The sequence below is a fragment of the Castor canadensis genome, chromosome X (assembly GCF_047511655.1).
Source record: "Castor canadensis chromosome X, mCasCan1.hap1v2, whole genome shotgun sequence".
Classification (NCBI taxonomy): Eukaryota; Metazoa; Chordata; class Mammalia; order Rodentia; family Castoridae; genus Castor; species Castor canadensis.
Window position 1 is genome coordinate 30,606,981 of NC_133405.1, and position 21,800 is coordinate 30,628,780.

At 39.3% G+C, this 21,800-nt stretch overlaps 1 protein-coding gene and 1 pseudogene across 1 annotated transcript; both read right to left on the bottom strand.

The window, feature by feature from the left end:
• Positions 1–10,592: 10,592 nt before the first annotated feature.
• On the bottom strand, positions 10,593–12,221 carry Tex13d (TEX13 family member D). Its single transcript, XM_074062211.1, has one exon. The coding sequence runs from the start codon at positions 12,219–12,221 to the stop codon at positions 10,593–10,595; it is 1,629 nt and encodes a 542-aa protein (XP_073918312.1).
• Positions 12,222–21,185: 8,964 nt separating this feature from the next.
• LOC141419977 (U2 spliceosomal RNA) lies at positions 21,186–21,366 on the bottom strand (annotated as a pseudogene).
• Between the last annotated feature and the right edge of the window lie 434 nt (positions 21,367–21,800).

Consider the following 21,800-nt stretch of genomic DNA (forward strand, 5'->3'; position numbering starts at 1 on the left):
ACAGGGGTGAGGTGGAATCTTACTGTGGTTTTGATTTGCATTTCCTTTATGGCTAGAGATGATGAGCATTTTTTCATGTATTTTTTTGCCATTTGAATTTCTTCTTTTAAGAAAGTTCTATTAAGTTCAGTTGCCCATTTTTTTTGTTTTGTTTTGTTTTGTTTAATAGTACTCTGGCTTGAACTTCAGGCCTTCAGCTTGAGCCACTCCACCAGTCCTTTTTTGTGAAGGGTTTTTTTGAGATAGTGTCTCACAAACTATTTGCCCGGGCTGGCTTCAAACCATGATCCTCCTGATCTCTGCCTCCTGAGTAGCTAGGACTACAAGTGTGAGCCACTGGAGCCTGGTTTATACTCCATGCTTTGCCACTAAATCACTTCTACTCTCTGAGCCTCATTTTCTCCATCTGTCAAATGGAGTTGAACAAGATCACCCTGAAGGTCACTTCCAGTCTTAACATTTCTGTGCTCTAAATGAAAGCCAAAGTGCTTCTTTAGAGAGAAATAAAGAGGAAGTGGCCTGAACTCACTTCTGTGAAAGAAGCAAGATGTATTTCTTCAAGTCTCAATCAATAGGGAAAGATCTTTGTTCTTGTTTAAAAAATAACCTAAGAAATAAAATCATAGAGTGGAGAAAGAAAGCTTCATAGTTTAAAGAAAACTGCAACCTTTTAGAATATAGATGCCATTTAAATCAAATACAAAAGCATTGAAAGCTAGAAAAGTTGTCATCCAATATTGAAGGTATCTTCTTATCTAAACTTGTCATCTTCTGAGGTCTCTGAGAGGTGACAGAATTTTGCATATGGATGCCTTGTCTGAGGTGCTAATTGACTTCATTTCTAATGCCCTAGGCTATTCTGGAGCCCAGGTAGATTAAAAGGATGATGTCAAGGGTGGTCAGTTTTATAGAGTAGATCTGACATTTCAAAATCTTTTTCTCTAACCTTTTGAAACTTTGTTCTTCCACTAGCTTATCTGTAAGTGTGAATTCTCCTGTGACAGCATTATGATATTGTCACATGTGGTGAGTTTACACATTCTCCCTGCACTTACTAAAATTCACTTCCTTTACAAAAATGAAAAAAAAAAATTAAATGCCTTTTAAAAAATAACAATACTGCCTTTTGATAATATCTGGGTTTACCTATGAAGCTATTTATTTCTAAATGTCCTTTTCAAAGTGAGAGGTCAGAGAAGGATATTGTGTATATTTATTTAAATCTGTTTTAAATATATTTATTCTTTCAACCATTTATGAGCATCTACTGTATGCCAGATAATGTGTAGTAGATACTTAGGTTAGAGAGCAGAAAAACATTGTACCAGCTCTCAAGGGGCTCACAGTCTAATGAGGACAAACAGATGACAATTCACTTTAAGGGCTGTATTATAGCTTCAATATAAAATGTCCCCCACAGGCTAATGTGTTAAATGCTCGGGCTTTAGATGGTGGCACTATTTTGGAAGGTGGTGGAAACTTTAGGCAGTGGGGCCTAACTAGAGGAAGTAGGTCACTGGAGTCAGGCCTTTGAAGGCTATACCTGATCCGTGGTCCCATTTTCTCTCTCTGTTTCCTGGCCACCATGAGGCGACCAACTTTGCTCCTCCACATACTCCCTGCCATGATCCCCTGCCTCACCATGAGCCCAGACATAACTAAGGTAACCATTATGGACTGAGGCCTCCAAAACCATGAAGCAAAATAAATGTTTCTTCTCCTAAATTATTTATGTCAGGCATTTTGTCACAGTGATGCAAAAGCAGCTAATACAAACTGTGATTGAGGAAAGTATGAGACTTTAGGGGCACAGAAGTGGTACATCTAATTCAACTTATACTCTGAACTTGTGCAATCTATTCAAGATGACAAATTCTTTATTGTTCTGTCTGTTGTGTTTAATTCCTTTCACTTGTCCTGATTTTACCTCCTTTAAAACTCTGCCTGCTTCTGAGGTTCTGAACCTCATTAGTTACTATGCCTTAGAAGGTTCTTAAAGAGTCAAGGTTTATTTTCCAGGCTTAAAGGCATGGAATCTGGAACACCAGTTTATCCATCCAAAGTAACAGAATGCTGACTAAAACACTGGAGTTTGTTTTATTTTTGAAGTGATCTAGCCAGGCTCAATGGCACATGCCTGTACTCCCAGCTACTCAGAAGGATTGCTTGAGTCCAGGCATTCAGGGCCAGCCTGAATAACATAGCAAGACCTCCATCTCTTAAAAACCAAAAAAAAAAAAGATATAAGCATCTTCTATCCTAGGAAGACCTGGATACACAGATAAGACCTTATTATCCAATTCTCCTTTTTGTCCCTTTTATAGATCAAATGAAGGCAACTCTGTCAGTTTTTGTTAATCTTTGCCAATGAGGATAAAAGAGATGGCATATGCAATTTGCCTGGAACTTAATAGATGCTCAAGATTTTTTTACTACTAGTTTGTGAACCTCTGCAAGATAGGGATGATGTCATATTCCTCTTCGAACACCTAAAGCTTAACACAGTGCCTGGCATCTAGTTAGCACCCACCCTCTCCCCCTACTCTTTCCTGTTATAGAGAGAACCCTCTGCAGAGTGTGGTTTCTAATTTACCTCAAGGAGTATGTCATTTCTGACATTGACTTCCTTCACATTCATCATTTACCAATGTCTACTCTGTGGTCTATTCATTTTGGTTTAGAGAAATAACTTCACATTCTACACCTCAGCTCCTGACAGACAAATAAATCATCCTGTAGAAATTTTGGCCTCATCAACCCAATTGCCTTTGGATAGTGACTGAATCATCTTTCTGACTCTCTTCATCCTGAGTGGGGGGGGGGCCTCAGGGTATGGTATTAGTACAAACAAATATCACTTGTTTGTAAATGAGGTTCCAACTTCCCATCTAAAAATCTGTTCTCCCCCAGCAGCTCAGCAACTAAGAGAAAGGATGGACAAAGGGAATACATGAAATTAAAAAGCTTCCGCACAACAAAAGAAATGGTCCCTAAACTTAAAGTGACCACCCACAGAGTAGGAGAAAATATTTGCTAGCTATACATCAGACAAAGGACTGAAAACCAGAATATACAGGGAGCTCAAAAAACTAAGCCCCACCCCCCAAATTAATGAACCAATAAAGAAATGGGCAACTGAACTAAACAGAACTTTTTCAAAAGAAGAAATCCAAATGGCCAAAAAGCACATGAAAAAATGCTCACCATCTCTGGCCGTAAAGGAAATGCAAATCAAAACCACATTAAGATTCTACTTCATCTCTGTTAGAATAGCTATCATCAAAAACACCACTAACAAAAAATGTTGGAGGGGATGTGGGGAAAAAGGAACCCTCATACACTGCTGGTGGGAATGCAAGCTGGTGCAACCACTCTGGAAAACAATATACAGGCTTCTTTAAAAATTAAGCATAGATCCGCCATATGATCCAGCAATACCATCCTTAGAGATATACCCAAAGGAATGTGACTCAGGTTACTCCAGAGGCACCTGCACACTCATGTTTATTGCAGCATTATTCACAATAGCCAAGTTATGGAAACAGCCAAGATGCCCCACTACTGACGAATGGATTAAGAAAATGTAGTATTTATACACAATGGAACTTTACTCAACCATGAAGAGGAATGAAATCTTGTCATTTGCAAGTAGATGGATGGAACTGGAGAACACCATCTTAAGCAAAGTTAGCCAGGCTCAGAAGGCAAATAATTGTATGTTCTCCCTCACATGTGGACTTTAAACATAAAGCAAATGTTTATTGGACATGGGTCACATGCTAAGGGGAGAACACATACAGGAGGAATAAGGAAAGGGAAGGTAACCTAAAACTTTAAAGTGTTTGATGTGCCCACTGTAGAGGAGCTAATATAGTAACCTTAAAATGACAGAGGTCACTATGGGAAGGTGACTGGGAAGTAGTGAAGAGGTCAGGTAGAGATTAATCCATGCTTGTGCATGGAAGCAATGCTAAGAATCTCTCTGCATAGCTATCCTTATCTCAAACTAGCAAAAACACTATGTCTTTCTTATTATTGCTTATGTCTTCTCTTCAACAAAATTGGAGAAGGCAGAACAAATTCTGCCTGGAAGCAAATGCATATATCTGAAGTAAAAATAAATAAATAAATAAAAATCTGTTCTCTTTCTTGGAAGCTCTAAAATAAAGTTCTACCACTGAAGTTTAATCTAAAAGATTCAAGTCCAAGAAAACATTATTTTTGTCTATGTATTTTTTCAAATATTTGTAAGAAACATCTGATGTTTTAAAACATGAATTATTACTTTGACTTATACATCACAAACACTAAGATTTGGCAAAGAACTGGAATGAAATGGACAATAAACATTTCCAGTTTTGTAAATGCAAACAAAATATTGTAATGCAGTAAATAAAACAGCTAATAGTAGATTTTTAAATACATTGTGCAGTTACATATGCAATATTGGCATTATTTTTCTTTTCCTTCTCGGTAATATTTGGTGAAAATGTTGGACTCTTTGATAAGTAGAAGGTTCAATAGTATGAGTCTTCTACAAAGTAAATCATACCTGTTTCAAAACTAGGTAATATCAAGAATTTTAGTGGTAATGATATGAAATTTTCAATTCTTTCTTAATCTGTTTACTTCTTGTAACCAACGTAATTCATCAAAATTATCAAGATAAATATATATCAAGCAAAAAATAAATGAGATTAAATCTCCTGAAACTTTTACCCTCAGAGTGTTCTTTTCATCATTTTATAAACACTGGGACATTATTTAATGCTGCCTACCACAAAAGTAGTCATAGGTTTCTGCATTGTGTGCAATTATTTTTGTAATGTAGTATAGAATGAAGAATAAAGCCTAAAATGGTAGATATGGACATAAAAAACAAAGGCCTAAAAATGTTTCAAGTGATACTGTACTATTACATATTATTTTGAAGTAAAGCAAAGTCAGCTTTCTTAACAATTTTTCTTGGAATGGGAGCACAATTTGAAACCACTTGGATACTGTGGAAACTTTCAATCCCAAATGGTACATATTGATTGAACTTGGACTGCCCTATAATCCATTAGCACTTACTGGCATTTACCATGTATTAAAACTATGAGCTGTCTACAGAGTTTGTTCCTAACTTATATTTCTAAACTTCATATACTTCCAAGAAGGTAGCATTGATGAGTTCTTAAGTATAGTTAGTATTACAAAAAGCCTAGTTTGCCTGTGATTCAGCTGCATGTAAAAATAATAACAGAACTCACTGAATTCTCACACAAAAAAACCTTGTGCTAAAATGGTAAGCAACTGCTTTTTGTTGGAATTGTATTAAATTTGTATGAGGGAACTTTATGTAGGCTTTTTAAATATTAAATGAGAAAATAATCATAAACTAATTTATACCACTTGACATACAGAATCTTTCAAAAATTGATATCTACAGGCCAGAACCATGATAGAACAATTGATGAAATGGCTGAGAACTACTGTTTCATACTTATCTTACTTACCTATCTTACTTCTTCTAATAGAACAGGAGATCATTGAGGGCAATAACAATTACTTCCACAGAGTAGAGCACATCATTGCCCACTCTATAGCAAGACTGTTCTGAATGTATACTGTTTGTTTGATCTATAAAGTAGTAGAAAAAACTAGAAATTCCCAGTGTCATGGCTTACCTCTGAAATCAGCACTTGGGGTGATATGGTGTTATTCCACAATTGCTAGAGGTGAGGCTACTGGGGCCAGGATCTAAACTACTGGTGGAATTCTTAGGGCCATTGAAGAGGGTGCTTCTAACAATGAACCAAACAAGGAGTTGTAATCAAAGAATTGTACAAAGTACCCTATAATTGATAATAAGTATAACAATTCCTATGCCTATTGCACTGTTTCAAACAATTTTCTTAAACATTAAAAAATAAACATTAATGACTATGAGAAAATCTGTTGAAGAGCAACCTCCTAAGGTCACAAGCCAGATCTGTGCAGTATTCTTAAGCACATTTGGAGTTTGGTAGCATTGGATATAATCACTCTATCATGCACCAAAAGTGAAGAAAGTGCTATGCACAGGAACTGTACCACATAATGAGAAGCCACTACCATTGGTGTTGAGACTTTACAAGGTTTGTGGTAGGGAAAATATTTATTTATTTGCCATTGTCATCGATTTTGCGTAAATGAATTAAAAAGCATCAATTCTATTCCCTATTTTTCAACAAGAGTCTAAAACTTTTGATGTCTCCCCCCAGTGAAAAAACATATAAACATATGTTAGACTCTTATAAGTGACACTTTTTTGGTAATAAATTTTTGTTTTATCTTTTTTTATTATTGTTGCACAGGGGGTACATTGTGACATTTACAAAAGTTCTTATAATATATCATAGCTGAATTCACCCCCTTCGTCATTCTCCCTTACCCTCCCCCCCATTCCTGGAATAGTTTCAACAGGTCTCATTTTTCCATTTTCATACATGAGCACATAATATTTACATGAGACACTTTTAAAACTATTTCAGACAACTTTACACAGGCAGTCAAAGATATGTTCTGTCTTCATCATATTAAACATGTATATAAACTTTTCATAAATTTTGCCTGCTGAATCAAACACAAGTCACTCCCCTGCCTAAATTATCACCATCCCTCTTTTTTGGCATCCTAATGACTAAGATAATAAATGGCCCTGCTGTCTGGCAGCCTAGACAGTCATATTCAAAAATTTGGGATATCCTAAAAGCAGTTCCATGAATAACAGACTGCCACTATGACTCAAACTCCCTCCATTTCAGTCATTTCATTTGGCTTAAGTATTGATGATTCCTGTTAATAACACAAATTACTCAGTAGGGGCAAATGGTTAAGGTAGTATGATATGATGGGAAGAGCACAGATGCTGAAACAAGTAAAATTTCATTTTGAAGCCAGGCTTCACTGATTCCAAAATTTGGATACTGACTTACCATATTTGTAAAATGGGGGTGATAGTACCCAGTTTGAAGAACTACTAATATGGATAACTATTAGTCCTATAGTCACCAAAGGCATAATATACTTAGAGAGTCTGGCTCATAGAAAAACCTCAGTGGTGGCTCTTACTATTAGTTCCCTAATAAATCCTGTACTCATTACCATAGCACCAAGAACAGAGTTCCAATTGTAGGGAAAAGGAGCTAACAGTTGCTGGGACTCAGAAAAATTCAGTAACTTATTTTAGGTTGTGTGGTTAGTGAATAACAGAGCAAGTATCTGAGAAGTGGGGAGGTGGATGAGAAAGAATGATGGAGGGAGTAAATCTAATTAAGATACATTGTAAGCACACCTGTAAATGCCACAATGAAACCTCATTGTACAACTAACTTATATATGCTAATATAAAAAGAAAAATGTCAGTTCTGAAAGACTGTACAATCATATTAAAATATATAGGTCTAAATGCATTCCAATGAACAGCAGAGTCTGTTTTGATGAGATCTACAATGACCTGCTAGTACATGAAAATAGATTATGCTAGAACATTCCCAAGCCTCATTGTTGTAGGTTCATATAGTCTTTGATAAGAAGATGCCCAAATTCTTTATGTCCCACATGGAAGCATCCAGGCAGAACACATGGATATAGTAAGGGAGATAATAGAGTTTATTAAAGGTTAGAGAAAAAGTTGCAAACAGCCATGATGGGCCAGGTATGAGGTGGAAGCAGAGATAGAAAACACTTCCAAGTGCTTTTAAAACCTGCACTAAACTATAGAAGGGGAAAAACCTGGGTGATTCTTGATCACCAGTAATCGATGAGTGGGGAGGGGATTGGGTGATCCCCAGGCTAGGGTAGTGGGTAGTGATGGTTTGATTTGTCCCTGGACTATGGTGTGAAAAATCTGCACATATTTGCAATTGAAAACATGGCTCAGAGAAAGAGGGGAAAATGTTCAATTTGAAATACAATATTAAGTCATATATGTTTTAAGAGTCCCAACCTTTTCCTGTCTTAGCTTGCCTCGTCATCTGTGTCTTGTCTTCACAAAATTCCAAGGAGTTCTCAAGGCACACAAGAATAGCACAAAACCTGCCTTAACCAAGTTTGGTATCTGATGTCTCTGGTGGACCCCTTCCTCTCTAGTGCTCCTCTCCCAAGTTACTAAGGCCCTCTCAATAATCACACCTCTGAGGGATGTGAGAAGGCTGGTAAGGCAGAGTTACTTTTGTTTTTTGCCCTCATTCCTATCCCCATAGGAAGCAGGTCACCAACCTCCACCCTCCTTAGCCTCAGGAATATTTGTCTTGTGAGCAGATAGTCTATAGCCTGGCTGCTTTTCAGATTCCTGAATTTCTTGATAGAATTATATGTAGGAGGGAGGGGATAGTGCCTTAGAGGGCAAAAAACAGGAGCGACATCAAGGAACCTCAGGCAGAAAAGGTACACAGAGGGAAGATGGACTGCAGGCATCAAGACTCTAGCATGGGCAGTAACACTCACCCCACCTTTTCACCCCTTTCCCCCTCTCTCCTACCCCTCTCCAGCACCCTCCCACTCCTGTGCCCCACCTGCACTGGAGCAGCAGCCATACCCACCTTCAAGGGACTGTATGGACTTGCACAGTGATGGTCACAGGGAAATTCATGATGGATTGAAGGCCCCACAGAGATGCCTCCAATTCTTGAGTAACTCATGGGAAGAGGAGGGGCTCTCCAATAATGAGCTAAATTTAACTCTCCTTCACCTCAGTAGGATGGAGGAAGATGAGGGTTTGAGCTGCCACTTCTGTGCAAACCCAAGATACACAATATACAAAACACACATGAGGCAAGTTCAACTCTTTATTACTAGTTAAGATCAGAAAAACCCTGACAAAGGTAAATCTTGGGGAGCAGAACAGGTTCTCACAGGGAATTCAAAAGCACCCCTAGTTCACACTGGAGGCAAATCTAACTTCCCACTCCTAGCCTCACACTGCCTTGCAGCAGCTGCCTTGGGGAAGCAGAGAGCCTGCAGATAACACACCGAGTGGAAAAGAAGGAACCCAGGGAAATTCCCAAGAGTGCTGGCCTTTGACCAACTCTATTTTTAACCAAATTAGTCCTCCCAAAAGAAGTACCATCCATCCATAGCCTAGTGGCCCTGATGTCTATCCTTGGAATCCATTTTGTTCTTTACCCACTGCTGACTGAGGGGATTTGTGATGGAGACAGCCTGAGACTGAGAGCAGGAGTGTATAGCCAACATTCTCCCAAGCACTGACTTTCTTCAAGACAGTCCCGTGGTCTTTCAGGCAGGCTAGTGGGCAGCCAGGAAGATAGCTGTGACTCTCAAGAAAGGAAATCAGCAGAGGATCAGAAAAACCCTGCCTGTACTTTCATGAGGCCATTTTCTGATCTTTACAAACACTGCTCATTAGTCTCACTTAGGACAAGGAGGGGAACATTTTGGTCACTCAAGGCTTTTCATGAAAGTCTCTTTCATGTTGCTTCTCAGAAATACAAAAATGGATCTGGATCTGAATGTTATTTCAGTTGGTTTTACCCAAGGCTACACTACACACAAGGCAAAGAAGACACTCCTGATCTAATTCGTATCCCAAATTATGCTCTCCTGTCATCTAACCAACTCACCAAAAATGATAATGATGTGTGCACCAGATAACACCATAATGTTTCAACTCTTAACAAATACTAAGCAATCAGTAGCTATTTGTTTGATAAATTAAATCAATCAAATTTGCTATCATATGTAAAATTAACACTACAGCCCTCCAAACTCCTTCAAGTCAACCCCTTGGCCAATGTGGATATTAACTTCTAACAAAACCATTTTCCTCTATAGCATCCCCCTAATGAGTGCCAAAGCATCTCTTCTTCCTTAACTTCTCATTCTTCTTGGTTCCAGGCAGCGGGGCTCTCACTGAAGTGTGGGTCCATCAGAATTAAGGTGTTATTTCTTTTGGCTCTTGGGAGAGCTAATGTCATCAGTTCAGCTTGGGACAAGCAAGTTTGGTGGAGCTAAGACACAAAAACAAGACTTTACCTATAAAACTTAAAAAACAAAAAAGTACATATGAAACACTGCAGTAGTTTCTGAAGAACAATAACATGAAGGAAAAGTTGTATTCCTAAAATTTAACATAGCTTACAACTTTGAAATCATATGACTGCTCCCAGTCAATACATGGCATTTTCACAAAAAATGAAAATTAAGAAGAAAAAAGAAAAGATGGAAAAAAAGGCTTCATAACTTCAGCTTCTTCAAGGAATCAACTAGTAAGCAATGGCCATTGGAAATCCACCACCTGCAAAATTTAAATGCAATTAGGAGAAATTTCTGACTTAAAAAGTGTGATACTCAAAAGTAGCCCCTCTTTGTTCAAGTAAATCCATAAGTAAGAATATTAATATGTACATTTTATTTGTATAGATGTGTGCCCACAATGATAAAAAGTAGTTAATTTGAGCAGGGCAATAATGGATTATTTAATTTTCTTTATAATAATTTTGCTTTCAAATTTTCTGTGTAATACATAAGCTACTTTTTTTTATCAGAAGGGAGTTTTAAGAAATTGGCTTCTCTTTGGAGTGTTTCCATTCTTTCTTACCTTTTTGAATTCAGTGAGTGTGTCCTGAGTCAACATCTCCACTCTCAACTGGCATATATACTCTCTTGCATTTATAGCAGAACGTGCGCCACGAAAAATTTATTGCTTTACACCATGGGCAGAACCAATTCTCTTGACTGTAGTGTGAGGCAGACTGGGATTCTGAGGTTTTTTTCCCTTGTGGTTTCTTGAACTTCTTCCTCTGAAGTTGCATTTTCTTTGGACTCACAGCTTGGCTCCTGCTCTCCCAGAAAGGGGTTTCCTGGAGCCTCTCTGAGCCTTTTTCTTGATTGTGGTTCCTGCTGAACACTGGAGCTGCCATCCCCTGAGCACTCTCTGCACCTTCCTCCAAGCTATGCCTCCTGCTTAGATCAAGGGCTGCCATGCCCTGGACAATCTCTACTCTTTCCCTGCTGTGGCTCCTTCTTAACCTCAGGGGGTGCAATCCTTGAGCCATCTCTGGACCTTCTTCCTGACCTTGGCTTCTGGTGCTGCCCAGGGGATCCAACCCCTGGGGTCTCTCTTGATCTTCTTGGTTGTGTAGCCCACTTTCCCCAAGGAGATCCATTCCCTGGGGTTTCTGTGGCTCTTCTTCCTGGATATGGCTCCATCTGTTCCCCAGGGAGAGCATTTTCTGGAGGCTCTCTGAACCTTCTTCCTGGCCTAGGTTTCTGTGATCTCCCAGGAGGCTGGACCCCTGCAGGATCTCAGATTGTTCCACTGGAATGTAGCATGTCTGGTCCCACTGAGGAGCCATCTCCCTTTGGAAGCCCGATACAGCCCATGGGCCAGGTGGGTATATCCCCATAGGAGGGATGTGCAGTGGGAATACTCCTGTTGCAGCTTCCATGAGTACCGCAGGTGGTTGAGGTGGCAAAAATGGAATATTCACTGGGAATGATGGATGTAATGTAAGTGGGTTTGGTATCGGGATTGGATGAGGGGTTTTCATGGTTGGAACCCAGGAACTTGAGGGTCCTGGTATGTAAACAACAGCTGTTGGGGCTGGTATCTGGGCCTGGAAATACTGCCTGCCATAGATGTCCATGACCCCAATACCCCCCACAGCCTGCAGACCCCCCATATCTGTCTGCTGCTCTGCATGTAGGAGCACTACTCCAGCCCCAAGCTGCTCGGCTTGAGTGGTAGGCACTATATCTTGGGCCAGTGGGATGATTTGTGCCGACCTGTTAGCACGGTGCAGCTTATGGCGAAGCACTTCTCGCTCATCTATTGCCTGCCGTAGTGCAGCCTGTGTAAAACGCAGCTGCGCAACCGCCTCATCTCTCTCCTCCCGCAACTCTTGCAGCTTTGAGACCAGAGCCCAGGAAGCGATATCGTGCTCCTCCACCTTGTCCTGCAGCCGCCGGACCCTTCGCACCTGCTTCTCGCGCTGCCTCACAATCATTCGCACACCCAAAGCTAGGCTGCTCCAGGCACAGGACCTCTTGAGGGCACGTGACACCTGTGGGTCTGCCAAGATGGTACAAAGCTGGTCCTCTACCTCAGTCCAGGGCCGCGAGCTGAAGGCCACATAGAACTCCGGTCCACCGCCGTTGGTAAGGATCTCATTGTTAATAAACTGGATCACCTCAAAATGGCGGAAGCCACTGGCCTGGTCCCCAAAGTCCACCGCCATGGCTGCTGCGGCCTAGGTAAGCTACGGCCTCACCTTTCTCCGCCGCCGCTGCTGCTGCCCCACCACAAACTGTCCTTTGTCCCCTTCCTGCTCAGTCTTACTTCTGTCCTTGCCCAGTCCCGAGCCTCCTCCTCCTCGTTGGTCGCCCTCACAAAGAAGAAAAAGAGCAAAGTTGATCCTCTCACTACACCAATCTCTGCTCGACGACGACGATAACCACGAAGATGACGACAATGAGCTGCGACAGCGTGACACGTCACAAAATGAGAAAGTGCTGACTCACACCGCATCGCCTGCTGGGATCAGCCTCCAAAACACAGCACCACCTATAGGGAGCACAGGCAACATGGCTGCTGCGGTGGGGACTGCAGTAACCCAACAGAGGCTTTGTTTCCAAAAGTTTGTATAGGTATAATACTCAGCATGGTGGAATGAAATCCTAGCCCAGTGTTAGAGATGAATAAATAGGTAAGTGCATAAGGGCTGCTCTTAGCTCAATTCTATCTCTTGTACTCTTAGTTACTTTTTCAAACCTTCTCTAGGGTCAGTCATGCTGTCTGTGCATTTTCCTTCTCATTCTGAGAAGATGAACTCAAAATCCCTGTCATAAAGAAAATCAAATGATTTAGCCATGAAATCCCCAAACTCTAGTCTGTAAATTCACTGCCATCTTGATCTAGTAAACCCTCATCTTAGATGATAGGTTTTCTTTTAGATTAAATGTTCCTCCTATTATTTGAATTTTCTCTGGGATAAATGCTAAAGGGAGATATCCAGACCACACTAGACTGCAATCCAAAGAAATAAAGCACATGGCAAAAGTGCTTTATATGAGTGAATATAAATTTATATAAATATAATCAATATAAATGTATATATATAATGTATTCTGGGAACGTAACTCCTCTTTAACATATGATTTAAAAACAACTGCATAAGACAATATAAATCTATGTTAATGGGCATATCATATGTGAAGATTTAATTTATGACAACAACATAAAGGGAGTGGAGCTATATAGCAGCAAAGACTTTGATAAACTATTCTAATCAAGTTGGTATTAATTTAAAGTGTATTGTCATAAGTTAACATGTTAATTGTAATCCCCAGGGCAACTACTAAGAAAATAACTTAAAAATATACAGAAAAAGAAATGAGAAGGAAATCAAAATGGTATAGTATAAAACATTAATGAAGCACAAAAGAAAAGAGCATTGGAAAAGATATGGGGGAAGACATGACAGATTAAAATATAAACCACAAAATTTCAGAAGTCCTTATCAGTAAGTATTTTAAAAGCAAAGATGAGGAAAAAAAGGATAGCAAAAAATGATCCAAATATTGGACTGGGCATGGGATAGTACATACCTATCATCTCCATTACTCAAGAGGCAGAGAATGGGAGAATTGCAGTTCAAGATCAGCCCAGGAAAAAAGTAAGACCCTCATTTCAATAGACAAGATACACATGGTGATTCATACCTGTAATCCCAGTCATGCAGAAGGCATAAGTAAGAAGATCACGTATGAGGCTGGCCCCAGGCAAAAATGTGAGACCCTCTCTGAAAAAATAACTAAAGCAAAAAGGGCCAGGTGTGTGTCTTAAGCGTGAGGCCCTGAGCCCAAAATCCCAGAACTGCCAAAAGAAGGAGGTTGGGAGTAGTTCAAGTGGTGGAGAACCTGCCTAACAAGTATGAGGCCCTGAGTTCAAACCTCACTACCACATAAATAAGAAATGTCCACATATATATTATCTATAAAAGTTCATTTCAGACCTAAAGACACAAATAGATTGGACATAAATGGGCTGGAAATGTTATTCCATGCAATCAAAAGGTACCTTAGCTCTACAGATATCAGAAAAAGACTCTAAAACAAAAGTGTTAAGAGATAAAAGGAGGGTACTATGTGATATTTAAAATGGTTGATTTATTAAGACATATCAATTATAGGGCTGGCAGAGTGACTAAAGCAGTAATATTACCTACTTAGCAAGCATGAGGTGCTGAGTTCAAACTTCAGTGCTACCAGAAAAAATTCCTTATTTTACATATATACAATGAAATGTCACAATGAAACACCATGCATAGTTATCTTCAACAAAACTGTCTTTAAAAAAACAAAACAGAACAGGAAGGCAAAACAGGTCCTGTCTGGGAGGTTGGTACCAGTGGGAGGGGGGAGGATGTAAGGAAAGGATGTAGGAGGGTGAATATGGTGGAAATATTATGTACTCATGTATGTAAATGAAAAATAAGATCTGTTGAAACTATTCCAGGAATGGGGAGAGGGAGGGATAAAGGAGAATGATGGAGGAGGTGAATTCAACTATGATATATTGTAAGCACTTTTGTAAATGTCACAGTGTATCCCCAGTCCAACAATAACAATGATGAGAAAAGACAAATAAATTATAAATATATGAACCAAACAGCAAAGCCCCAGTACAAATGTATAAATGTACAGATTATGGAGATATATGGCAGTTCTATAATAATAGTTTGAGATTTCAATAACCTACATTTAATAATGGATAGAAAAACTTAACAAAATATCAATACAAGACTTGAACAACACCATTAAATACACCTAACAGATATTTGTATAATAATCAACCACAAGACAGCAACCTACATATTCTTCTCAAAGTCATATGAATGATTATCCAAGATGAACCATATTCTGAATCACAAAACAAGCTTCAACAAATTAATTTTTTTTCAGGATAAAATGACATGAGAAGTTTCTTCCATGTGACTCCATAAATGAGAAGAGTCAGGGTGACAAAGGAGAAACTATATTCCAAAGAAAGAGAGGAACGCATCAGAAATCAAGGAAGATGTGACAAGACAACTAAAAAGCATGGAGAAACAGAAAGGCAATGCAGAAAAAAGTAGGAAATAGAATGCCACTCCAACCCCACTTCCTTGGTCGAGGGGAACCATAAGCCACAAGATAACAACCCTAGTGGCAAGAGATTGGCAGACCTAGACAAGGTGAAACCAACAGTTCATACAAACCATAAACCCAATATAGGGATTAAGCTTGACAGTAACTCCTCCTGCATGACAGGCTAGCACGGGAGAAGAAACCCATTGCATCACTCCCCATATCTGAGAATGAATACTATTGTTAGGTACCATCTTGAGAGGGGGTCTATTATTTGAGACTGAGCTACTCTGAGGACCTGAAAATAAGGGACAATCACTAGGCAGGGAGCTTGGAGATACCCTGCCTCAAGGTCTGGGTGGGAAATGGTCATGAGAGCAGTCGTGGAGAGGGCGAAGTTAAGATGTGGACCCACTGAGAAGTTTAGGCAACAGGGACCCCCAGCAACAGAGACGGCAGGGTAGTCGATGGACTTGCCCTTTTGTGGCAAGGAAGGAGCCCCTTCACCTGTGAATTACTGTGAAAACTAAGAGCTCCAAGCCCATGGACAATAGACTCCTTGGTCTCTGGAGCTGCCCTTCTCCCACCTGTGGTGTGCTGCTGGACAGGACTGAGACCTCTGACCCCAGGCCCAGCAGATCAACCGATTTTGGTAGCGTCCTCTTTCCCTCAAGGTAATTTACTGATGGGCAGGATCTGAAAGTGCTGAGATCCTCACACAGAGTGCCTGGTTCCCTTGGGTTATCCCCACCAGTGCAGAACTCCATGCAGTGCTTCCCCCACTCTCCAAATGCACTCAGGGGGGGAACCTTCAGCTTGGAAGTTTGCTGCTCCTGGGTGCACAAACTGATGGACTTCTAGAACCTGTCTGGTCCATAGGCCACAAGGCTCATTAGGGCCAGCAGCAGCTCCTACTATGCAAAGAAAGAAAGATTCTAAAGTGAATGCAGCCCTGTTACTGACAACATATTCTTGACTGACCCAGCCTTCAGTCCATACGTAGCACCAACCTGCACAGTGGGAAAAGACAGAAACTACAAGAGACTCCAGCTACTACTCACTACTCCCCCCACCCCATGTCCTGGGAGATTCCAATATTCAAGAACCCAGAAAGAAACTTCTCTATCATTTCCCTTTTCTGATCCTCTGATACCTCTCTCCCTCCCTCTCCCACTCTCATTCTTTCTCTTTCTAATGGATGTGAACTCAGGGCTTTGCCAAACATGAGTTCTACTGCTTGAATCATTCCTCCAGCCCTTTTATCTCTGCTTATTTTTGAGATAGGTTCTTTCTTTTTGACCAGGCAACCCTGGACTGCAATCCTCCTATTTTAGGCTTCCTGCTGTTGATGGGATTGCAGGCACACACCACCATGCCCAGTTTTTCCCATAGAGATGAAGTCTTGTGAATTTATTTTATTTTGTTTTACTATTATAATTTATTTATTTACTTATTTATTTTTGTGGAGGCTGGTCTGGGACTGTAATCATCCAGATCTCAACCTCCCAAACAGCTCAGATTACAGGTATGGGCCAACAGCACCTGGTTTCTCTTTTGTTCTTCCTTTTTTTAATTTTTTCTTTTTAGTATTGCTTTTACTTTATTGTATTTTCAAAAATCTTTTATATTTTTAGTCCTCCTGTTACTTTTACCTAATTTTATTTATGTATTTTTCTTTATTTTATAATTAGAATCTTTTAATCTCTTATGCTTTTCTCTTCCTTTCCCTCACATTCTTTTTTTTCCCTAACCCCTTGCTACAAGGCAGAAACTATTTTGCCCTTATCTCTAATTTTGTTGAAGAGAGAGTATAAGCAGTAATAGGAAGAACCAAGGGTTTTTGCTAGTTGAGATAAGGATAGCTATACAGGGAGTTGACTCGCATTGCTTTCCTGTACATGTGTGTTACCTTCTAAGTTAATTCTTCTCGAACTAACCTTTTCTTTAGTTCCTGGTCCCCTTCTCATTGGCCTCAGTTGCTTTAAAGTATCTGCTTTAGTTTCTCTGCATTGAGGGCAACAAATGCTATCTAGTTTTTGAGTGTCTTACCCATCCTCATACCTCCCTTGTATGCTCTCGCTTTATCATGTGATCAAAGTCCAATCCCCTTGTTATGTTTGCCCTTGATCTAATGTCTGCATATGAGGGAGAACATATGATTTTTGGTCTTTTGGGCCAGGCTAACCTCACTCAAAATAATGTTCTCCAGTTCCATCCATTTACCTGTGAATGATAACATTTTATTCTTCTTCATGGCTACATAAAATTCTATTGTGTATAAATACCACATTTTCTTAATCCATTCATCGGTAGTGGGGCATCTTGGCTGTTTCCATAACTTGGCTATTGTGAATAGTGCTGCAATAAACATGGGTTTGCAGGTGCCTCTGGAGTAACCCTCAGTCACATTCCTTTGGGTATATCCCCAAGAGTGGTATTGCTGGATCATATGGTAGATCTATGTTTAGATTTTTAAGAAGCCTCCAAATTTTTTTCCAGAGTGGTTGTACTAGTTTACATTCCCACCAGCAGTGTAAGAGGGTTCCTTTTTCCCCACATCCTCACCAACACCTGTTGTTAGTGGTGTTGCTAATGATGGCTATTCTAACAGGGGTAAGGTGGAATCTTAGTGTGGTTTTGATTTGCATTTCCTTTATTGCTAGGGATAGTGAGCATTTTTTCACCTGTTTTTTGGCCATTTGAATTTCTTCTTTTGAGAAAGTTCTGCTTAGTTCACTTGCCCATTTCTTTATTAATTCATTAATTTTAGGAGAATTTAGTTTTTTAAATTCCCTATATATTCTGGTTATCAGTCCTTTGTCTGATGTGTAGCTGGCAAATATTTTCTCCCACTCTGTGGGTGGTCTCTTCAGTTTAGAGAACATTTCTTTTGTTGAGCAGAAGCTTTTTAGTTTTATGAAGTCCCATTTATCAATGCTATCTTTTAGTTGCTGAGCTGCTGGGGTTCCATTGAGAAAGTTCTTGCCTATATCTATTAGTTCCAAAGTATTTCCTACTCTTTCCTGTACCAACTTTAGAGTTTGTGGTCTGATATTAAGATCCTTGATCCATTTTGAGTTAATATTGGTATAGGGTGATAAACATGGATCTAGTTTCAGTTTTTTGCAGACTGCTAACCAGTTTTCCCAGCAGTTTTTGTTGAAGAGACTGTCTTTTCTCCATCATATATTTTTAGTGCCTTTGTCAAAGATAAGTCAGTTATAGTTGTGTGGCTTCATATCCGGGTCCTCTATTCTGTTCCACTGGTCTTCATGTCTGTTTTTGTGCCAGTACCATGCTGTTTTTATTGCTATTGCTTTGTAATATAGTTTGAAGCCCTCACATTCTTTTTATTTTTGTCCTTTTTCTTTTCTTTAACCTTCTGTGTTACTTTTTCATTGCTATAACAAAGTACCCAAGAAAACTATTTAAAGGAAGGAATCATTTCTTTTGGCTCATGGTTTCAGAGATTTTATCCCATGGTCACTTAGCTTCATTTTCAGTCCATTGTGAAGCAGCACATCATAGCAGTGGGACCATGTGCACCTCATGGTGGCCAAAGAAGAGAGCAAGAATGCTTGTGTTCTTGCTAGCTTTTACCTTTTCAAGCTGGATTTCTCCCTTTCCCTCTTTTTTTTTCTATCCTGGTCACCCAACCCATTCAGGATTGGTCTTCCCCCTATCCCTATAGCTAATCTTCTCTGAAATCACCTCACAGACACATCCAGTGGTATGCTTTACTAATCTCCTAGGCAATCCATTCAACCTGACAAAATTAGCCATCATAAGTACACCACTTGACAACTTGACAACAAAACAAATCTTAAACTATAACTTTCCACTCCTTGTCCCCTAAAGACTCATGCCCATCTCATGAGGCAAAATGGCTTCAATCTATCTCTATGAGTTCCCATAGTTTTTTCAGTTCCAGATTTGTTCAAAAGTCCATGTGGGACAATTCCACTGAGACTCAAGGCAGTCTTAGCTGTGAGTCCCTATAAAAACAATAAGAAGTTGCATACTTCCAAGATGCAATGGCACAGAATAAACATTCCCATGCCAAAAGGGAGGAATCAAGTAGCAAGGAAGGATCAAGACAAAGAAAATCCAAAACCCAGATTGCAAACAGTAAATTCTATGGCTCTATATCCAGTATCCATGGTACACTGAATCTGAATGTAAGCCCTAAAAGGCAGCCCATATGGTGTCACTTCTGACCCCACTGACTGCAGCTTTCCTTGGCAGATGTTCTACATTTTTGGCATCAATAACTGCTTGAGTCACTCCACCAACCCTACAGCTTAGATTTCACTCTCACAGCTTTATCTTGCTCTCACAGTGGAAGCCTGCAAGAACTCCAACCATGTCATACATGGCCTGACCTCTCAGGCTTTCTTTTGGAATTTGGGTGGAAGCCTGCATGATTCTGTAATTCTTGTATTTTTGCATGACTGCAAAACCACCATCACATGGACAATGCTAAGTCTGCTGCCATCTCAAGTAGTAGCTAGGCTTGTGCCAGGAAAGCTAAACATGGTGAAACAAATCATTTCCCCTTTATTTTCTATACTTATAGGTAGTATAGTAACTGTCTTTAGTTGATTTTAATTGTATTTATACACTTGATTTGTTTTGGCATTGTAGTTGTTATGGCAGTTTCTTCCTCTCTGTTTGGTACTGGGAACAGAGTCCTCAAAGAAGGCTGCTCATTAAAAAGACCCCATCTAAAACCAGAAGTGATATCCATCCCAAAAGATGTGAAATCACAACAAAGAAGTATAAGAATTCTGAAAAAGCATAGAAATGTGACTCTCAAAATTCCAAATCTCTTCAGTAAGTGAATCCAAAGATAATGACATGATTGAAATGCAGGGCAAATAATTCAAAAGTTTAGATATAAAAACTGATCAAAGAGTCTTCCAATTGAAAAATGAAGTAAAGAAGTTAATTCAATACAATACTTGGATGAGAAATTCAGCAGAAGTACAATCCTGAAAAAAATGGAAATCTTGGAATTGAAAAACTCAGTAAATCAAAGTTTAAAACTTAATGGAAGTATCACCAATTTCTAATTTATTGGAAGAAAGAATATCAGGAATTGAAAACAAACGAGGCATTGTTATATTCAGATAGTAATAAAGAAAATAATGAGCAGTCTTTTTTTTCTTTTTGCAGTACTGGGGTTTGAACTCTTGATTTCATGCTTATTAGGTAGGTACTCCTTCACTTGAACCACACCTTCCAGCTCTTCAGCCCTTTTTACCTGCTGTTATTTTTGAGATGGAGTGTCACCATTTTTTTTTTTGGCCAGGCTGACCTCAAAGTTCAGTCCTCCTGATCTCAGTCTCCCATGTAGCTACGATTACTGGTGTGAATCATCAGCACTGACCTAAAAATAAGCAGTCTTAACAACAGCATTCAAGACATCAGGAATATGATTAAGACATTAAACCTACAAATCTTTGTTGTAGAAGAGGAAGCCAAGATATAAACTAAAGGCATAAAAAAACTGCTCAAGGAAATTTGAACAAAAAAATTCCCAAATATAGGGAAATATATGGACATCCAAGTACAGGAGTCATTTAGAAACCCAAATAGACATGGTCAGAAAAGACATATTCTCTACATCATTCTCTAAGTAAAATGTAAAGAGTACAGAATGAAGAAAGAATACTGAAAGCTGCAAGAGAGAAGCAACAAGTTACTTACAAAGGCAAACCTAGAAGAGTAACAGCAGGCTTCTCAGCAAAAATCCTAAAGACCAGGAAAGCATAGACTGATGTATTTCTAGCCCTGACAAAAAATAACTGCAAACTACAATTACTATATCCGGCAAAGTTATCCTTTAAGACCAAAGAGAAAATAAAGACATTCAATGATAAGTATAAATTGAAGCAATTCAAGACCACTAAGCCAACATTACAGAAGATAGTTGAAGGAATACTATACACAGAAAAAGAAGAAAGATAAACAAGAATTAAGAAAAAAACAAACATTATTAACATTATGAACCTCTATGATAAATAAGAGAGAAATTAGTACATAATTTTCTTTTTTTTTTTTAGTTCCCCTGGAGGGGGTGCACCATTCCTGAATACCAGGTCAATGTGTGGAGTGGGCAGAGCAAGCTCCTATTCCATCTCCCAGTCCCAAAAATTCATTTAATATATTGTCCTCAAATAGAGGACATATCAGATATTAAAGTGATAAGAACAGATACTACATTTGATCTTAGCCAAAAGGCCGAGAAGTGACAGTACATAACTTTCAATAATAACCTTAATGTTTAGATTAAGGGCAAACACAAGGGGATTGGACTTTGAGCAATATATTGCTTATATTCTCTCTTCAACCTAATTAGAGATAAGGGCAAAATAGTTTCTGCTGGGTATTGAGGGGGTGGGGGGAGAGGGAGGGGGTGGAGTGGGTTGTAAGGGGGGGCATGGGGGAGAAATGACCCAAGCCTTGTATGCACATATGAATAATAAAACAATAAAAAAAGAGGAAAAAAAACCCTTAATGTAAATGGTCTTTACTTTCTAATTAAAAGATGAAGATTAATGGAATGTGTTAAAAATAAGATCCAGTTATTTGCTGTCTGCAAGAAACTCATGTCACTGACCAACTCATACAAAGACAGAAAGCTAAAGAATGGAAAATCATAATTCAAGCAAACAGAATCAAAAGTA